Source organism: Oncorhynchus mykiss, chromosome Y, assembly GCF_013265735.2.
Source record: "Oncorhynchus mykiss isolate Arlee chromosome Y, USDA_OmykA_1.1, whole genome shotgun sequence".
In the NCBI taxonomy this organism is placed as follows: domain Eukaryota; kingdom Metazoa; phylum Chordata; class Actinopteri; order Salmoniformes; family Salmonidae; genus Oncorhynchus; species Oncorhynchus mykiss.
In genome coordinates this window covers 6798077-6818175 of record NC_048593.1, presented here as the reverse complement: position 1 = coordinate 6818175, position 20099 = coordinate 6798077, and the positions used below count along the sequence as shown (strand labels likewise).

At 41.0% G+C, this 20099-nt stretch overlaps 1 protein-coding gene across 2 annotated transcripts; it reads right to left on the bottom strand.

The window, feature by feature from the left end:
* Nucleotides 1-1575: 1575 nt before the first annotated feature.
* Nucleotides 1576-20073, bottom strand: LOC110509567 (probable global transcription activator SNF2L2). Of its 2 annotated transcripts, none has more exons than XM_036968116.1 (6): nucleotides 19373-20073; nucleotides 5845-6080; nucleotides 5347-5452; nucleotides 3897-3998; nucleotides 3618-3756; nucleotides 1576-3363 (listed from the first exon to the last, which is right to left on the bottom strand). In XM_036968116.1, the coding sequence occupies exons 1-6, from the start codon at nucleotides 19538-19540 to the stop codon at nucleotides 3227-3229; spliced, it is 888 nt and encodes a 295-aa protein (XP_036824011.1). In that variant the 5' UTR covers nucleotides 19541-20073; the 3' UTR covers nucleotides 1576-3226. The 2 variants fall into 2 exon arrangements, with proteins under 2 accessions (XP_036824011.1, XP_021446199.2); XM_021590524.2 differs by lacking the exon at nucleotides 19373-20073 and adding an exon at nucleotides 8031-8087.
* Between the last annotated feature and the right edge of the window lie 26 nt (nucleotides 20074-20099).

The following is a 20099-nucleotide window of genomic DNA, read 5'->3' as shown; positions in this document are numbered from 1 at the left end:
CATTGTGAAAGGCTATGGAGTTTGCATTGCAAACTATTCAGATGAAAGTTGTCCATATATTGCTATTTTAGTCAAATAAAATCAAATGTTATTTGTCACATGCTTCATAGACAACACGTGTAGACTAACAGTGTAGACATGTGTAGACTACTTAGAACATGTGTAGACTACTTACAGGTCCATTTCCAACAATAAAGAGTTAAAGATAAGATTTTGATTAAATAAAGAAAATGGAAATAGTGACACGAGAAATAAATACATAGTGAATAACTAATAAAAATAATGAGTAAAATTAACATGGCTATTTAAAAGGAGTATTAAATAACATGGTTATATACAGGGAGTACCAGTACTGAGTCGATGTGCAGGGGTATGAGGTAATTGAGATAGCTATGTACTGTACATATACAGTACAGTAGGTATGGGTAAAGTGACTAGGCAACAGGATAGACAATAGACAATAGCAGCAGCGTATGTTGTGAGTTTGAAAGTGTATGTGTATGTTTTGTGGTGTCAGTGTAAAAAAAAGGGTCAATGCAGGTAGTCCAGGTAGCCATTTTATTAGTTATTCAGCAGTCTTGTTTATAAGTCTTATGGCTAGGGGGTAGAAGCTGTTCAGGATCCTGTTTGTGCATTGGTACCGCTTACCGGTACCGCTTGTGGCTTGTTTGACTGGAGTCTCTGACAATTTTTTGGGTCTTCCTCTGACACAGCCTGGTATAGAGGTCCTGGGCCATATTCACTACCCTCTGTACCAGTTGCCATACCAAGCAGTGATGCAGGCAGTCAAGATGCTCTCGATGGTGCAGCTGTATAACTTTTTGAGGATCTGAGGACCCATGTCAAATCTTTTCAGCCTCCTGAGGGAGAGAGGGAGAAGAGGCATTGTCGTGTTCTCTTCACGACTGTGTTGGTGTGTTTGGCCGAGTTTGTTGGTGATGTGGACACCAAGGAACCTGAAGCTCTCGACCCACTCCACTACAGCCCTGTCGATGTGAATGGGGAGTGGTGCTTTGTCCTCCGTTTCCTGTAGTCCATGATCAGTTCCTTTGTAATACTGACTTTGAGGTGGAGGTTGTTGAGGTCTCTGGTCTCCTGCCTATAGGCTGTCTCATTGTCATCAGTGATCAGGCCTACCACCATTGTGTTGTCGGCAAACGTAATTATGGTGTTGGAGTCATGCTAGGCCATGCAGTCATGGGTGAACAGGGAGTACTAAGCACACAGCCTGGAAGGGCCCTTGTGTTGAGGGTCAGCATGGCGGATATGTTTTTTAATACCCTCACCACCTGGGGCGCCCGTCAGGAAGTCCAGGCTCCAGTTGCAGAGGGAAGTTTTCAGTCCCAGGGAACTTAGCTTAGTGATGAGATTTGAGGGCACTATACCACCTATTGGTTGTAACTGTGGATGCTACGTTGGTCTATGCTACATTTTGTCGAATGATTTGAAGTATGCCGCCATCGGAGGCTATCGCTTGTGTATCTTTGCGACATTGGTATTTACATTTGATTAAACATTTTGTCAATTTCAGTTAATATCCTTTGACACTCTGGTAATGTTGAAGCTATGGTGAACTTGGGGTTGATCAATGTTTATTCATGAGTAAATCTGGCTTTGATAATGGCCCGTGTCTACCCAGATACCGACCTCATTACAAATCATTGCACTAAACCCATTACTTATTCAGAGATCTGTAGAGTGTACAAAGCAAATCTGGTTGTGCAAAGAAAATCTGGTTTAGCATATTGAAACAAGAACACTTACTCAAATTAAATGGATTCACAAATAAATATTTGATTGAATTTGTTGTAGTCTGCTTCTGATTGATTGCATGTGTATTGAGCTGATTGAAAGAGGAAGGGTGGGTTGTAAAAGCAGACTTTCATATCACAAAACAAACAGAATGCAATCAGATCAGATTAGATCCCGTACTATGCAAAAATCTACTCCTTGCATAATGCATTCGACGTTGTTTCAATGTTGATAAAGAAAGATGCAAGAGATTCAGACACATTTTACATCACATCATATACTTTCCTCAGAGAGAGTGACATATAATAGCCCAAATACAGTTCATTTTTCTTTCTCGCCTCTCCTGGCTGAGACTATACAAGCATAGCGGATGGCTAAGTGCATTGCTACAGCATTGTCCTACATATAAAAAGAGTGATAAGCATGAGAATGGGTACAACCAGATTTGCAATTTAAACAACATAAACATATTAATACTGTATAATCAGTCCTTGGGGTATAGAATATGTTTCAGCTGGCTACACTGATGTCTTGCCTTTCTTTTTACACAAAGCAGGATTAGTACAGAAGAACTGTAACGACTTATACACAAACTTCTTCATGCCAGAATCGGGGTCCCAGCGGGTTGCTTTCTCTTGCCAAAAAAAGAGAAACAAAAAAAAAGACATCAACACAAATCCATACTGTCTCCTGCTGGGAGAGCTCTCTTTTTTTCTCTTTCTTGTTTGTCACCTGGGACTTGCTAGTTGCCACTAAGCCAAACTCAAAAAGACGCAAAATAATACAAAAAGCCCATGAATATAAAGCATAGAACTTACACCTGAAGTGATACAACTTTATCTGTTTGTAACTGCTTATTAAGTTTGAAGTCAACGTTGGTGGTCGGGTCGTTCAGAATACACAATATTGTTCAAATACACTTCCCCTATTTGGAGCTTTATTACAGAATCAAATTTCATTTTAAATCCACACATTGAGTGTCCATCCTGGTCATATTGAAGAGCTGACCAACCATGTTCTGACATCTCCCATACCTGTACACAACACAGAGATGTAATCAACAGGCACCACTCTCTGAGGGTGGTCTCCGTCTCAGCAGAAATACATTCTAATTTCACACATACAGTAATAACACGTTCAAATAAATAAACTAATGGAAAAAGAGTGGAGAGATATCCTCTGGTAAAGCATTAAGGATACACACAGTAGCTTTCACATGAAGACCGAGGGAGCAACATCATTAAAAAAAAAATCCAAAATAAAAGTAAAAGGAGATGAACATTTGAGGCTGTATTAATTACTTGAGGACCAACATAATTAGTTATGTACATTCCTTTGAGTAGCTTTCTTGACTTGAGATGAGACAAACCTGTTGCAAGGTGAGCAAATTAATAAGCTGCAACGCAAAAACAGTCACAGTGGATAGAAAGAAAGAGGATAAGGAGGATAAATGAACTAGCGTTGGTCCTACAGGTCAACCCTCATCTTTAGCTGTATTGTCCTCCAGATCCTCATCGCTGTCTACATCACTGTAGACTGTCTTCTTGACCTTCGTCTTTCTGCTTCTCTCCTCCTTCATCCTCTGTTTCCCCTGCTTTGTTGCCATTTTCACTGAAAAGAGAGGATTAAGAAAGGAACAAAAGAGAGTTGAAGGAACTAGTTTGCCATTTACTTTTTATAATGACAACCAGATATTAGTTTGTCCTGTCATTGATCTTTGTGAAAATAAATAATTTCAAACTACTCAAAATCTAAATAATGTTGCTTGATAACTTGGGTGAGTGAAAGTGAAAAATGTCTTGATCTTGATCTTCTCATTGTGTTTTCACAGAGTTTATTTTGAGGTCACAATGGCTGGGTCTCACCTGCTGATGAAACCAACTGATTGTCTCGACCTCCGTCATCACGGATGGCAGTGCTGTCCTGTTTCACCTCATCATCAATGACAATCCTTTGTCGTGCACTCTCAAACACAGACTTGAGAACAATCGAGTCCTCAAATATCTATGGCAAACAAACACAACATTAACCACATTAGCATCTCACAATCATTAGCTGGGGGCATCATGGTATGTGGATTTCATGTAGAACCGTAGGCAGTGACATGAATTCCAGTGGCCCTAGATCACATCCCCGAGGCACACCTGAGATCCCTCCAGGTTGAAGGTCTGGGCGTTGTGACACAGCAGTATGATGTCTTTCTCCAGATCTCCCACACTCCTGTACTTATGATTGCGCACACGCTCCTACAAAAAACAACACATGGTCAGAAAACATGTATGCTCATAAATACAGTGTATATTAGTACCTGAATCCAACATCATAGAAAAGTTTGCTCAGATGAAGATGGAATATGCTGATTTTTTTGTTTATGACAACCACAGGGTTGTCGAGGGACCGTTGGACACATGAAAGGCTAGCACTGCCATCTGTGACTTTGTTAACAGACCTAGGTCCAGTTGGTATGTGGGAAGATTTGTGGGTCAATCTGGTGGGTTAGTGTTGAGATTTGGTAGTGAGCAACCAGAAGGCTGATTGGTGGGTTGGTTCTGCGCTGAATTGGTATGTGGTAAGATGTGGGTGGGTTGGTGTTGTGCTGAGTCTATGGATTGCCTTGTAGAGCAGGGGTGCCCAATCTAGGGGGTGCGCCCCCCGCGCCAATGTTTCCTGTTGGGGCTTGAGTCCTGACATATATTTTTTTTGGGGGGGGGGATGATCAAAATAATATATATCTACAGTACCAGTCAAAAGTTTGGACACCTTCTCATTCAAGGGTTTTTCTTTATTTTTTCTATGTTCTACATTGTAGAATAATAGTGAAGACATCAAAACTATGAAATAAAACATATTGAATCATGTAGTTACCAAGAAAGTGTTAAACAAATCCAAATATGTTTTATATTTTAGATTCTTCAAAGTAGCCACCCTTTGCCTTGATGACAGCTTTGCACACTCTTGGTATTCTCTCAACCAGCTTCACCTGGGATGCTTTCCCAACAGTCTTGAAGGAGTTTCTACATATGCTGAGCACAGCTGTCATCAAAGCAAAGGGTGGCTACTTTGAAGAAGCTCAAATCTAAAATATATTTGGATTTGTTTAACACTTTCTTGGTTACTACATTATTCCATAGGTGTTATTTCATAGTTGTGATGTCTTCACTATTATTCTACAATGTAAAAAACAGTTGCAAATAAAGAAAATCCCTGGAATGAGTAGGTGTGCCCAAATATAAATACAGGTGCATAATAAGAGATAATAATTCATTGTGATGCTGATATAGGTTATTTAAAATGCAATATGAACAGAAAATGGTGTGTTCCCAAATCTCTGCATTTAATAGGAATTACTTTTTAAGATGGCTACCTGTTCTACACAAAAAGTCAGGCTATTTGCATTAAAATAGCCTACTGTTTTTGTGGAGGCCTGTATTCCAATTCATTGTGATGCTGTTATGAACTATGAAGGGTTATATCAAATGCAATATGAAAATGTAAAATGCTATGTATTTGTGTCTAATTTGATCAAATGTTAAACAGGGGACCCTGTGTGAAAAAGGTTGGGAATCTCTGATGTAGAGGGTCCACTGGGCCTACCCTGATCCTCCTGAAGTCCACAGGCTTTCGGATCAGCTCGTAGTACTCTGACACCTCCTTCCTTGAAGGCAGTTGGATGAAGCCTTTGCTGATCTGACGGCCCAACCTGGAAGCATTTAGCACAGGCTCTGTTACGGACCAAAAACACACAGACCTCTCCAGACAATAGTATGTGATTTGTTTCAGGGTTTGATTGAGCCTGCCTGGAGTGGCAGATTGCCAGATTTACTTCCATTGTGCCGCCAAAGTATTTGAAAGAAAACACACTAGGTCAGGTCGATAGATAGATGATTAGATGGATAGATGGATAGATGGATAGATGGATGAAATATACTTGTGCGGAAAAATTCCAGAACTGAAGGTGGCAGTGTGCACCCTTCTAGTTTGTTTACCAACTCATAGAAATAGTAGAATAAGTAAATGGACTATATATATATATATATATATATATATATATATATATATATATATTTTTACATCTAAGTAATTTAATCTCACCCATCTTTGTAGTTGATGACCATATCCACCAGTGTGCTCAGCTGCTTGGTGAGCTCGGGGGGGTTGGGGAGCAGCTTCTCCGCCGGAGGTCGTCCCCGGCGCTTCTTGACCTTTTCTCCTTCAGCCTCCTGGCCGGAGTCTCGTGACTCTAAGTCTTTGTTGCCGTGGTGATCACCTTTCCGTTTCTTCAGGCTGATGTCCTCTTCCATGTCCTCCAAGACCCCGTTCTCCTCCACCTTGAGGAGGAGGAAGATGTTCTTCAGAAATCAAAGATGACTGCAATATACTTATACACTAAAACTGAAAATAGTTCACAAATAGTAAAATAAATCATTGGTGTATAGGTCTATTGAGGTCATCTTTGACTTCTGGGACTTTATTTTTGTCAAAATCTGTTTGTGTAAACAATTTAAATCTCATTTGGTACTTGCTCCCAGACAAACGAAACAACTTCTTTGCTTGCATTGAGGTCAATACAGTGCCACCGACATGGCCCGCTACCAAAAGCTGCGGGCTCTCCTTCACCGCAGCCAACGTGAGTAAAAAATGTAAATGTGTTAACCCTCGCAAGGCTGCCGGGCCAGATGGCATCCATACAGCATCCATACGGCATCCCTAGCCGCGTCCTCAGAGCATCCACAGACAAGCAGGCTGGTGTGTTTACGGACCTATTCAATCATTCCCTATCCCAGTCTGCTGTTCCCACATGCTTCAAGAGGGTCACCATTGTTCCTGTTCCCAAGAAAGCAAAGGTAACTGAGCAAAACGACTATCTGTAGCCCCGTAGCACTCATTTCTGTCATCATGAAGTGTTTTGAGAGACTAGTCAAGGATCATATCACCTCCACTCTACCTGACACCCTAGACCCACTCCAATTTGCTTACTGCCCCAATAGGTCAACAGACAACGAAATCTCAATCACAATGCTCACTGCCCTAACCCATCTGGACAAGAGGAATACCTATGCAAGAATGCTGTTCATCGACCACAGCTCAGCATTTAACACCATAGTACCCTCCAAACTTGTCATTAAGCTCGAGTCCCTGGGTCTCGACCCCGCCCTGTGCAACTGGGTCCTGGACTTTCTGATGGGACGCCCCCAGGTGGTAAGGGCAGGAAACAACATCTCCACCCCGCTGATCCTCAACACTGGGGCCCCACAAGGGTGCGTTCTCAGCCCTCTCCTGTACTCCCTGTTCACCCATGACTGTGTGGCCATACACACCTCCAACTCAATCATCAAGTTTGCAGACGACACTACAGTGGTAGGCTTGATTACCAACAACGACGAGACGGTCTACAGGGAGGAGGTGAGGGCTCTCGGGGTGTGGTGTCAGGAAAATAACCTCACACTCACATCTCAACAATACAAAGGAGATGATCATGGCCTTCAGGAAACAGCAGAGGGAGCACCCCCCTATTCATGTCGATGGAACAGTAGCGGAGAAGATGGAAAGTTTTAATTTCCTTGGCGTACACATCACGGACAAACTGAAATGGTCCACCCACACAGACAGCGTGGTGAATAAAGGGGAGGCTTGCAAGCCGAAGAACACCATCCCACCCGTGAAGCACGGGGGTGGCAGCAACATGCTGTGGGGGTGCTTTACTGCATAAGGGACTGGTGCACTTCACAAAACAGATGGCATCATGAAGAATTGAAAATTATGTGGATATATTGAAGCAACATCTCAAGACATCAGTTAAAGCTTGGTTGCAAATGGGTCAAATAAGTGCACCAGTCCCTCCTGCTGCAAAGCACCCACACAACATGATGCAACTACCCCCGTGCTTCACGGTTGGGATGGTGTTCTTCGGCATGCAAGCCTGCCCCTTTTTCCTCCAAACATAACGACGGTCATTATGGCCTAACAGTTCTATTTTTGTTTCATCAGACCAGAGAAAATTTCTCCAAAATGTACAATCTTTGTCCCCATGTGCAGTTCCAAACCATAGTTTGGCTTTTTTATGGTGGTTTTGGAGCAGTGGCTTCCTCATTGCTGAGCGGCCTTTCAGGTTATGTCAATATAGGACTCGTTTTACAGTGGATATAGATAATTTTGTACTTGTTTCCTCCTTCATCTCTAGGAGACAGAACGCGTCTCCTTCCTGAGCAGTATGATGGCTGCGTGGTCCCATGGTGTTTATACTTGCGTACTATTGTTTGTAAAGATGAACGTGGTACCTTCATGCATTTGGAAATTGCTCCCAAGGATGAACCAGACTTGTAGAGGTCTACAATTTTTTTTCTTAGGTCTTGGCTGATTTCTGTTGATTTTCCCATAATGTCAAGCAAAGAGGCACTGAGTTTGAAGGTAGACCTTAAAATACATCCACAGGTACACCTCCAATTGACGTCAATTAGCCTATCAGAAGCTTCTAAAGCCATGCCATCACTTTCTGGAATTTTCCAAGCTATTTAAAGGCACAGTCAACATAGTGTATGTAAACTTCTGACCCACTGGAATTGTGATACAGTGAATTAAATGTGAAATTATCTGTCTGTTTATTTATTTTTTATTTCACCTTTATTTAACCAGGTAGGCAAGTTGAGAACAAGTTCTCATTTACAATTGCGACCTGGCCAAGATAAAGCAAAGCAGTTCGACACATACAACAACACAAAGTTACACATGGAGTAAAACAAACATACAGTCAATAATACAGTACAGAAATAAGTCTATATACAAAGTGAGCAAATGGGGTGAGATAAGGGAGGTAAAGGCAAAAAAAGGCCATGGTGGCGAAGTAAATACAATATAGCAAGTAAAACACTGGAATGGTAGATTTGCAGTGGAAGAATATGAAAAGTAGAGATAGAAATAATGGTGTGCAAAGGAGCAAAATAAATAAATAAATAAATTCAGTAGGGGGAGAGGTAGTTTTTTGGGCTAAATTATAGATGGGCTACGTACAGGTGCAGTAATCTGTGAGCTGCTCTGACAGCTGGTGCTTAAAGCTAGTGAGGGAGATACAGTGGGACAAAAAAGTATTTAGTCAGCCACCAATTGTGCAAGTTCTCCCACTTAAAAAGATGAGAGGCCTGTAATTTTCATCATAGGTACACTTCAATTATGAAAGACACAATGACAAAAATCACATTGTAGGATTTTTAATTAATTTATTTGCAAATTATGGTGGAAAATAAGTATTTGGTCAATAACAAAAGTTTATCTCAATACTTTGTTATTTACCCTTGTTGGCAATGACAGAGGTCAAACATTTTCTGTAAGTCTTCACAAGATTTTCACACTGTTGCTGGTATTTTGGCCCATTCCTCCATGCAGATCTCCTCTAGAGCAGTGATATTTTGGGGCTGTTGCTGGGCAACACAGACTTTCAACTCCCTCCAAAGATTTTCTATGGGGTTGAGATCTGGAGACTGGCTAGGCCACTGCTATGGTGACCAGCGAGCTGACATAAGAGGGGACTTTACCTAGCAGGGTCTTGTAGATGACCCGGAGCCAGTGGGTTTGGCGACAAGTATGAAGCGAGGGTCAGCCAACGAGAGCGTACAGGTCGCAGTGGTGGGTAGTATATGGGGCTTTGGTGACAAAACGGATGGCACTGTAATAGACTGCATCCAATTTATTGAGTAGGATATTGGAAGCTATTTTGTAAATGACATTGCCGAAGTCGAGGATCGGAAGGATGGTCAATTTTACAAGGGTATATTTGGCAGCATGAGTGAAGGATGCTTTGTTGCGAAATAGGAAGCCAATTCTAGATTTAACTTTGGATTGGAGATGTTTGATGTGAGTCTGGAAGGAGGGTTTACAGTCTAACCAGACACCTAGGTAAACAATTGTTGTAATGATTACTTGTGTCATGCACAAAGTCGATGTCCTAACCGATTTGTCAAAGCTAGTTTCTTAACAAGATACTTGTGGAGTGGTTAAAAAATGAGTTTTAATGACTCCAACCTAAGTGTATGTAAACCTCCGACTTCAACTGTACATTTGCTGAAGCATTATGATAACTCAGTGACACAATGGTAAGCATTAACTGAGCTGGGCTTGTCTCAATGGACCCTTAAAACGCTTTGAAAGGATCCATGAACCCAAATGATTCTGGTGGGTCCAATCCTCCCTATAAAACATATTTTGTTTCCAAAAGGTATCGAAATTGTCAACAAACGTTGCACACATTAAGCTGCAATAATCACATAGCCAGTTGTGAAGAGAAAGAATCCTGCAATAGCGTTCAATGCCACGATTCAGAGAGGGCACAGGGCCAGATGTGGTCTTTTATTAGTGTCTATCAGAGAATCAATCAGCTCTTTAAAATTCAGTTTCAACTGTTCAGAGCTGCCCTTCATAAGGACTTTAAAACCCACATGCACTAAGATAGAATCGATTTCCTTGTCCTGGCCTAGAACATTCGGGAGCAGCTTAGTAATGTAATTTACTCAAGCTCCAGGATAGGACATTGTTTTTGCACCAGGAACAGTGACATTTCTTACCCTTGAGCGGCCCAAAATCACGGCTGGTGAGAAGGACAAGGAAATCCACCCACTCCCACGCTTCACAGGGTTCTGAGAACCCTTTAAGGATGGGCGAGAGACAGGATAACTTGAGCCCGCGGCTTCTGGTGCAGGCCTCCGACAGATGGAGAAGCCCCGCTCGATTTTCCGCAGGGACAGATACCTCCAGAGACAAAGGTGCAGGAAGATCAGGCTCCAGGGCGGTGAAACTATTTGTTGTTTGTATCTGCTCCGGGCCTCTCGTTGTTGATGGTCGCATCCTCCTCTTGCTGTGCTCCTTCAACTCTACTATTAGATGGGGGAGGAGAGGCAAGAGATGGCTCCCCTGGCAAACAAACTCCAGGCAACACCGGCCAGTCAGACAACGACAAGGCAGAGATGCATCCAACAAGTGAGAATGGCCTCTAGCCACCACTCTGCGTTTTCCTAAGTTTCTTACGTTGCGACTTGCTTGATCAAGGAAGTTCAATCTTATAATCCTCCGCAAGCAAACAATTGCCATATTGGAACTCTGAGTGATCCAGTTTGTCCCGAAACAAAATGTAGTAGAATCAGCTTATACAGCACTGGAACCATTAATTTACTTCTCCAGACAAAAAGGAATCCATTGCAAACTCCTCTGGGACTAACTTCGTTAGCTTGTTGGCTAGTAGCTAGCTAGCTAAGGTTAGGTTAATCATGTTAAACACTCTTATTGTACACAGAGGGAGTCCATGCAATGTATTATGTGATGTGTTAAGCACATTTTTACTCTTCAACTTATTTAGGCTTGCCATAACAAAGGGGTTGAATACTTATTGACTCAAGATATTTCAGCTTTTCATTTTTTATTCATATCTAAACATTTCGAAAAACATAATTCCACTCTGACATTATGTGCAGGCCAGTGATACAAAACATCTCAATTTAACCAGTTTTAAATTCAGGCTGTAACACATCAAAATGTGCAAAACGTTCCGAAGGCACTGTATATAAAACACAGACAAATAGCATTTTTGACTGCACTGGGCCTTTAACTTACTTTGAGCTAAGGGATAGGTCAAAAGATGGCTGAGTTATTGACAACAAAAAAAAGATTTTACTTGTCCAATTAAACTACTGTAAATTCACTACACAGTGGCCTATCAACTTGAAACTAGAAGGCTTCACGGAATCACCTGTACCCAAATACCTGAGGTCCAATCCAGGACCCGGATCCAGAATTCTAAATAATGTCACGGGTCTGGGTTGGTTCTGATATGATTGTCACGGGTCTCTGGTATGTGTAATTTTAACTGACTTGTCCGGAAGGACCCATATAAATCTGAACGTGACCGCTGCCGTAGAGCGAGAGAAATTGTATAATTTATGTTGCTGCACTTTGCTTTTCACGAGTGGCGTGTGTAGCTTGTTGTTGTTGTTGGCCAATCATAAGTCATCAAAGCGGCAATAGGCTACAGTCAAAGAGCCTCCATGTGAGGCAACAGTTAGGAGATATCAAATCAATGGAAGATGGAATTAAAATAATGGAATTAAAGTTAATTTAACCTCTTGAAGCTAGGGGGCACTATTTTTATGTTTGGAAAAATAACGTTCTCAAAGTAAACGGCCTATTTCTCAGGACCGGATGCTAGAATATGCATATAATTGACAGATTAGGATAGAAAACACTCTAAAGTTTCCAAAACTGTCAAAATATTGTCTGTGAGTATAACAGAACTGATATTGCATGCGAAACCCAATCAGGAAGTGCCTCTTATTTTGAAACCCTTCTGTTCCTTTGCATGCCTATCCTCCATTTAAAGGGATATCAACCAGATTCATTTTTCTCTGGCTTCCCTAAGGTGTCAACAGTCTTTAGACATAGTTTCAGGCTTTTATTTTGAAAAATGAGCGTGAAAGATCACATTGCGTAAGTGGTGGGGGCTCTCAAAGTGAGTCTTTGCACTACAGAGTAAAGCCGCCATTGTTCCTCCTGCTGTTATTGAAAAACCTACACACTCGGTTGATATATTATCAAATATATATTTTAAAAACTACCTGAGGAATGATTATAAAAACGTTTGACATGTTTCTGTGGACATTATGAAGACTATTTGGAATTTCCGTCTGCTTGGTCGTGACCGCTCTTTCCTGGGTATAAAAATAATCTTTATGGAACAAAAGGAACAATTGTTGTGTCTCGTGAGTGAAAACATCCGAAGATCATCAAAGGTAAACGGTTAATTTGATTGCTTTTCTGATTTTCGTGACCAAGCTTCCTGATGCTAAGTGTACATAATGCGATGCTAGGCTATCGATAAACTTACACAAACGCTTGGATTGCTTTTGCTGTAAAGCATAATTTCAAAATGAGACGACAGGTGGATTAACAAAAGGCTAAACTGTGTTTTGCAATATTGCACTTCTGATCTCATGAATATGAATATTTTTTAGTAATTTTATTTGACTGTTGCGCTATGCTATTCAGCGGTTGCTGACGAAAATGATCCCGCGACAGGGATTGGTAAAGGAGAAGGATAGGATACAGTGACCAAGAGCCAACAGGTAGGCTACTTCATATTCTGAAATAAGTTGTTGTTTGTAACTGTATAGGATGAGAAAGCGCATAAAGCCTCAATTAGCCTAGGTTGGTTGCTGTGTCTCATCTCCACTCACTCCTCCCTGTTCCCCATGTCACTCGCACGCACTAACAGTAGCCTACACACACAGCAAGGCCCCTGCTAGAGCATTACCTCTACCTCCCCTCCATCGTGCTTTATCAGCTCCGGTTATTAAAGTAGCTTAAAAATAAACTTTTATATAAAATATTTATAGTTACTCCAGATGTTGTATTTAGACTCATTAATGAGGCAGGTAGCCTAGTAGTTAGAGCGTTGGGTCAGTAACTGAAAGATCAAATCCCTAAGCTGACAAGATAGTTAACCCACTCTTCCACAGTTGGCCATCATTGTAAATAAGTGTAAATTTGTTCTTAAATGACTTGCCTAGTTAAATAAATGTAAAACTTTTTTTTTAAAATGCACTGTACCTATTTTTGCAGGTTAGCACATATGCTAATGATACAATCTTCTTCTCATGAACCATAAGTCAGATTGACTCCAGATGTGGTATTCAATGAATTCGCCTCTAATGAATTTGAGAGTGATTAGTTCCTGCATTCAAAATCGGCCATGCTACACCACTAGATGGCACCATATGACACCAAGGCTATAATAACTGAACCGATGGATATGGGGCCTTGAAATTTTGGAAATCTGACCTGTTGCCTCCAATGCTTCCCACAGTTAAAACCCAGCAACATTGCAGTTCTTGACACAAACCAGTGTGCCAAAGCACCTACTACCATACCCCAATTGAAAGGCACTTAAATATTTTGTCTTGTCCATTCTTTAGAGCATAGGTATAACTATTGCAACTAATACCTATAGAAAATAAATATTGATCAAGTGGACTTTGTCTCATGCAAATGAATGATAGCTTTTAATCATGCAGACAGACAATGTGAAATATCGCTGAAAATATTTCACAAATCTTGACATAAACCATTAGTCAAAATACCAACCCCAGAATTGGTATTTCAACTGAATACATTAAGTAATAACATTAAGAGTGATTACCAGCTGCATTCAAAGGTAACCAACCTACAACACTAGACTACAGTCATCCTTGTTGTATTGATAGATAAACATGGTAATGATTTCACTGATTGCACATAAAGACAGCTCCTAAATGATAAAGTGCTTGCTTTGTTATCCAACTGAGCTTGTGTCCTTTCTGTCATCCTGTGAACCCCGTTCATTGCTGCTTGCAGCTATATTATAAATAAAATCTGGATGTATTGAATGTTCCATGTGGTCAATATTAAAAGGGCAGTTCGTTTAATATAACAGGCTTTTAAAATATAATGTTGGTGCACAATTTCCACTTAAAATATTAAAAGATATGCAAAAGGGACTCATTTTCGTGGAACAACCCAAATATCAATATCTTTAGAAGAGAAAAAGTTAAAAAAGGTTAGAATGTAAAAATAAAAGAGTGTGAGTGTGTGAGTCTTATGTGTATAAATGTGTGAGTGTTTGCGTGTGCACGCTCATATGCGTGTGGTTTCTGTGCAGCAGGGTTGCCTGTGTGTTTTTATCTCTCATAGCTGCAAATGTCTGCAGCAAGCAACTGCTGTATTTTACACAAAGGCAATTAAAGCCTAGATGTATGCATGCAGCAGCGCTTGTCTGGGCTGGAGGGGAGAGTGAGAGAAGAAGAGAGAGCGAGGAGAGAGAAAGGGGGAGTGAATATGTATTCACATTGGGGGAATTCAGACCCGAGTTCCACGTGCTTTATAATGGAACAATATTCCCTTTTTATGCACTTCTCTCTCTATGTGTATTCTCACCTTGAACACAAAAGCATGAGGAAACGCATGTGACAGCCAGCTATTCGTTTGGGGTGGAGATCATAGAAATGGAGGTGTGGCTACAGATATGCCTTATTCTGACCTCGGCTTAATTCCCTAATAATACCACAACCTTTTGACCCACTGGAATGGTGATACAGTGAATTATAAGTGAATAAACAGTCTGTAAACAATTGTTGGAAAAATTACTTGTGTCATGCACAACGAAGATGTCCTAACTGACTTGCCAAAAGTTTGTTGAAGGACATGGCAGATTTACGCCCCCTTTGGAGAAATTGGGTACCCCTAGTAAACTGAAATTTTTTTTGTCAAAAATTGCTAATATATGCATATAATTATTATTATTGGATAGAAAACACTCTAAAGCTTCTAAAACCGTTGGAATTATGTCTGTAAGTATAGCAGAACTCACAGGGCATGCATTCTTCCAAACAAGTTTTGTGGTCATGAAAGTTGGAGCAACTTTGACGTCATCGCCCCCACCCTTCCCAACCACTTATGGATCTGGGGACACTTTCCATCTCTTCCACTAGATGTCCTCATTCTGTAGAGCGTTTAATCGTTCAAATCGCGCGAGAATTGGCCCTATGGGAGTGATTTGAGTAAGTGCCGCGAGAAAAAACCTGTGCGTTAGGGCGCGAATTGGTCACAGCCATTCCTTTGTTCCAGCACTCCTGGGAAGAGCAAACGATGCCCGGTTGAATTGAAATTTGTTTTGTGTGTTAAAAACATCATAAAGCTTGCTTCTGCACTTAGTTTGACCTGTTTAGTCGACATATAATATGTAATTTTGAAGTTTTGATGCGCAACTTTTCCGGACCAGAGGACATTTTGGGTGCATTTCAGCTGATGTTATTAGCAGTAGCTAATACAAAGACGCAAGACTTGAAACCAAACGATGTATTGGGTAAGTATGAACCCTTCCAGAACATTCTGAACGAAGACCATCGAAGGTAAGGGAATATTTATGCTTAAATCTGTTTCTGTTGACTCCAACATTACGGAGAAATGTAGCTTGTATCTGAGCGCCGTCTCAGCATATTGAATAGTGTGCGATTTCTGTAACGTTAAAAATATATGTAACAAAGCGGTTGCATAAAGAAGCAGTGTATCTTTCTAACTATATGTAGAACATGTATATTTAGCCAAAGTTTATGATGTCTATTTACGTTATCTTGCTGCGCTACCTAGATTTCCTGCGGACATTTTTGAGTAATTTCTGAACATGAGCTCATTGTAAATGGACATTTATGGATATATATGGCATATTATTGAAAAAAAAAAAATGTACTGTGTAACATGTCCTATTACTGTCATCTGATGAAGATTTTCAAAAGGTTAGTGAATGATTTATTTTTTAATCCTGCTTTTATAATTTTATATTTTCTGGGACAAAATGGCTGCCGCTTGTCTTGGTTTCGGTGGTGGTCTAATATAAATATGTGGTGTGTTTTCGCCGTAAAACATTTAAAAAATCTGACATGCTGGGTAGATGAACAAGGTGTTTATCTTTCATTTGAGCTATTGGACTTGTTAATGTGTGGAGGTTAAATATTTCTAAGAATATTTTTGCGTTCCATGCGCCACGGTTTGAGCTGAACGGGGGGGAGGAGTTCCTCTAGAGGAACTCCTGGCATCAACAGGTTTTAACTTCTTAGAACTACCCCTCCCGGGTTCCGGGAGATTTGTCATCAACTACACTAATTAGCATAACGCAACGAACAAAAAAATCTTACTAGAAAATATTCATATTCATGGAATCACAAGTGAAATATAGTGAAACACACTTTGTTAATCACCCTGTCATCTCAGATTTTTTAATTATGCTTTTACAGCCAAAGCAAGACAAGCATTTGTGTAAGTTTATTGATAGTCTAGCATAGCATTATGTCCAGCTAGCAGCAGGAAGCTTGTTCACGAAAATCAGAAAAGCAATCAAATTAAATCGTTTACCTTTGATGAGCTTCGGATGTTTTCACTCACGAGACTCCCAGTTAGACAGCAAATGTTCATTTTGTTCCATAAAGATTATTTTTATAGCCGAAATACCTCCTTTTCTTGTTCACGTTTTGTTGAGAAATCCACCGGAAATTGCGGTCACGGCAACGCTGAAAAAAAATACAAATTAGATCCATAATATCGACAGAAACATTGCAAACGTTTTTTATAATCAATCCTCAAGGTGTTTTTCAAATATCTATTCGATAATATATCAACCAGGACAATTGGCTTTTCACTAGGAGCGAGAGGAACAATGGCAGCCTTTGTCTATTACGCACAAATCAGAGAGAGCCATCACCTGACCACTGACGCAATGTTGTCGTTCACGCTCATTTTTCAAAATAAAAGCCTGAAACTATGTCTTGCGACTGTAGACACATTAGGGAAGCAATAGAAAAAGAAATCTGGTTGATATCCCTTTCAATGGTCAATAGGGATGCATAGGAACGCAGAGGTTTCAAAATAAGAGTCACTTTCTGATTGGATTTTTCTCAGGCTTGCAGGCCTGCAATATCAGTTATGCTATACTCACAGACAATATTGTTACAGTTTTGGGAACTTTAGAGTGTTTTCTATCCTAAGCTGTCAATTATATGCATATTCTATTATCTGGTCCTGAGAAATAGCCCGTTTACTTTGGAAACGTTATTTTTCCAAAAATGAAAATAGTGCCCCCTAGCCATAAGAGGTTTTAATAAGACATTTGTGGAGTGGTTGAAAAACTAGTTTTAGTCACTCCAACCTAAATGTATGTAAACTTCTGACTTCAAATGTACATTTTCTAAGTCTGAATTAGGCCAATTCAGCAGAGAATGAGGAATGCATTGCAGGCAAGAGGAGAAAGAGTGCCCCCTCTTCTTGAAGCCACAAAGTTCAAGGCCGAATGCGGTACTGCAGGCATTGTTTGCAGAAAACAGGATCCCTATTATCGTGAATGAGAAAATGGCAATCTTTATGGTCAATCTTCATGTAAAATAAATGCATAATCGAAGACTATGTTACCAATAATAGCTTCTATCACACCAGATGTATGTCCTTGAATCAATTTATTTTAACATCTCACACAGAATAAGTTATAATGATGATTTAGTTGTTAATGCCAGCCAGCAGTACCCAAGGTCGGCCTTCAACTTGAGATATTCAATGAGAGAGGGCAACACTAGGCTAGCCTGCAACGTAACTACAGGGACTAGCTCAAACTGCACGTTGTGTATCAGTGAGAGTATCCATGAGACGCCATCTTAACCAAATTCCTTGGCTTCAAATGCTCTATTGTAATCTTCACATAAGGAATGAATGGTATCACGTAAGTGTACAAGCACTATGTTTTTTGACATAGACTGACCATGTGAATCCTATGATCCCTTACTGATGTCACTTGTTAAATCCCCTTCAATCAGTGTAGATGAAGGCGAGGAGACAGGTTAAAGAAGGATTGTTAAGCCTTGAGGCAATTGAGACTTGGATTGTGTATGTGTGTCATTTAGAGGGTGTATGGGCAAGACAAAATATTTAAGTGTATGGTAGTAGGTGCCAGGCACACCGATTTGTGTCAAGAAGTTTCCCATGTGTATCAAGAATGGCCAACCACTGCTGCTTGCTTGACATCCAGCCAACTTGATCCAACTGTAGGAAGCATTGGAGTCAACATGCGCCAGCATCCCTGTGGACCGCTTTGGACACCTTGTAGAGTCCATGCACCGACAAATTGAGGTTGTTCTGAGGGGGTGCAACTCAATATTAGGAAGGTGTTCTTAATGTTTTGTACACTCAGTCATTGATGTAGGCTGGCCAATCTAACGAAAATATTGATGTATGAAATGAGTCATACAGCCACGCAGGCATGTAGACACATAGACACAGCACACCCACATGATATTATACTGTCTTAGCACATATCTACAACGACACAAAGATGAATGCGCATGTAACTGTATATTCATGCAGATATGTCGTCTGTGCTTATGAATACACATTCATATTTGGTCAACCGACACACACACACACACACACACACAGACGACCACAGTGGCCTAATAACCATTATCAATGGCGAAAAATCTGAATGACATTCCGACAGTGGAATATGCATGTACGTACACTGATACACATGCACACACACAGTGAAAGCGAGAAAAGCATGCATAGAACAGAAATTATAGAGAGTGTCAAGAACAGTACAAAGGACAACAAAAGACATCATGCTGATAATCTGTCAGCTTTAAATGGTCATCTTTATAAAGCCTGGCAAACATTTCTCTACCGGGCTACAGTGGAATGCACAGGGATACAGAGTAATCCTGAAAGACGGGCATAACAGCTAAACACTGCCTTTGTATGCAAGTGTGAGTGTGTGTACAGTATTTGTTGCTCCATGCCTGTACCATCATCACCAAAAAAGCCTGCCTCTTCCTTCCCCTCCTCGACTGGAAAACGATACCCCCTCATCCGTTACAGCTCACACCTACACACCCACACCCTCTACCTCTCACACACTCACACAGGCACCGTGCACACCTACACAGACGGACAGACACGCACACTCTCTCGTCTCCCTCTGTGCCGATCTGTGCGATGCAGCAGAATCCTATCCTGAGAATAAAGAGAGGGAGAGTGAAGAAAGAGAGTGAAAGAAGGAATAAATATTTACCTGGCTGCAGTCTGCAGTCTGTCTCTGTGGATCAGGATGGGTTGTAGCTGGATCGGCTGCAGCTGCAGCTGGAGGGGAGAGAATTAGCAAGCCAGCATAGCGGCGAGCTGCTAGCCTCTTCATCAGCTGATCACTCAAAGAGCAGGAACCCAGAAGGGGGGCAAGCATGCAGAAGAAAAAGAAAAGCACTAGGTTTTCATACACAAATCAATGGGTAGCTGAGCAGGGGAAAGAACTATAATAGTAGTCATCTCACTCTGGCTCAGTGTGGCGGGCTGCAGTAAGCATTTCTCTCCCTGTCCTCTCGCCTCTGCTGCAGTCTCATTCCTCTCAGTAAGGCCCCAAGCTCGTCTGCCTCTGCATGTTTTAATATCGACTGTCGCCATACGCCTTTTTTTCCAGATCCTGTTAAAGTTATCGGGTCCAGTTTTTTTTTATGAATGATTTTTGCATTGCTTTTCAGCGTAGGGATAAGACTCTGTGAAGGGTGGGGTGAGGGATAGATGAGATTCTAATGTGAATGTTACACACACACACGGCTCAGACTGCACACAAATAACTCAAGCTCAGTGCTGCCACGATGATGTCATGCTAGTGGTAATTTAGGTTTTTGGTCGCGTGTCCACGTGTGTGTAGAAACAATTTATTCTGTAGCTCTAATTCCTCTGCGGAACTCCACTGAGAAACCTGATGCCAACGTAGCTACAGAAAAAAATTAAAACAAGGG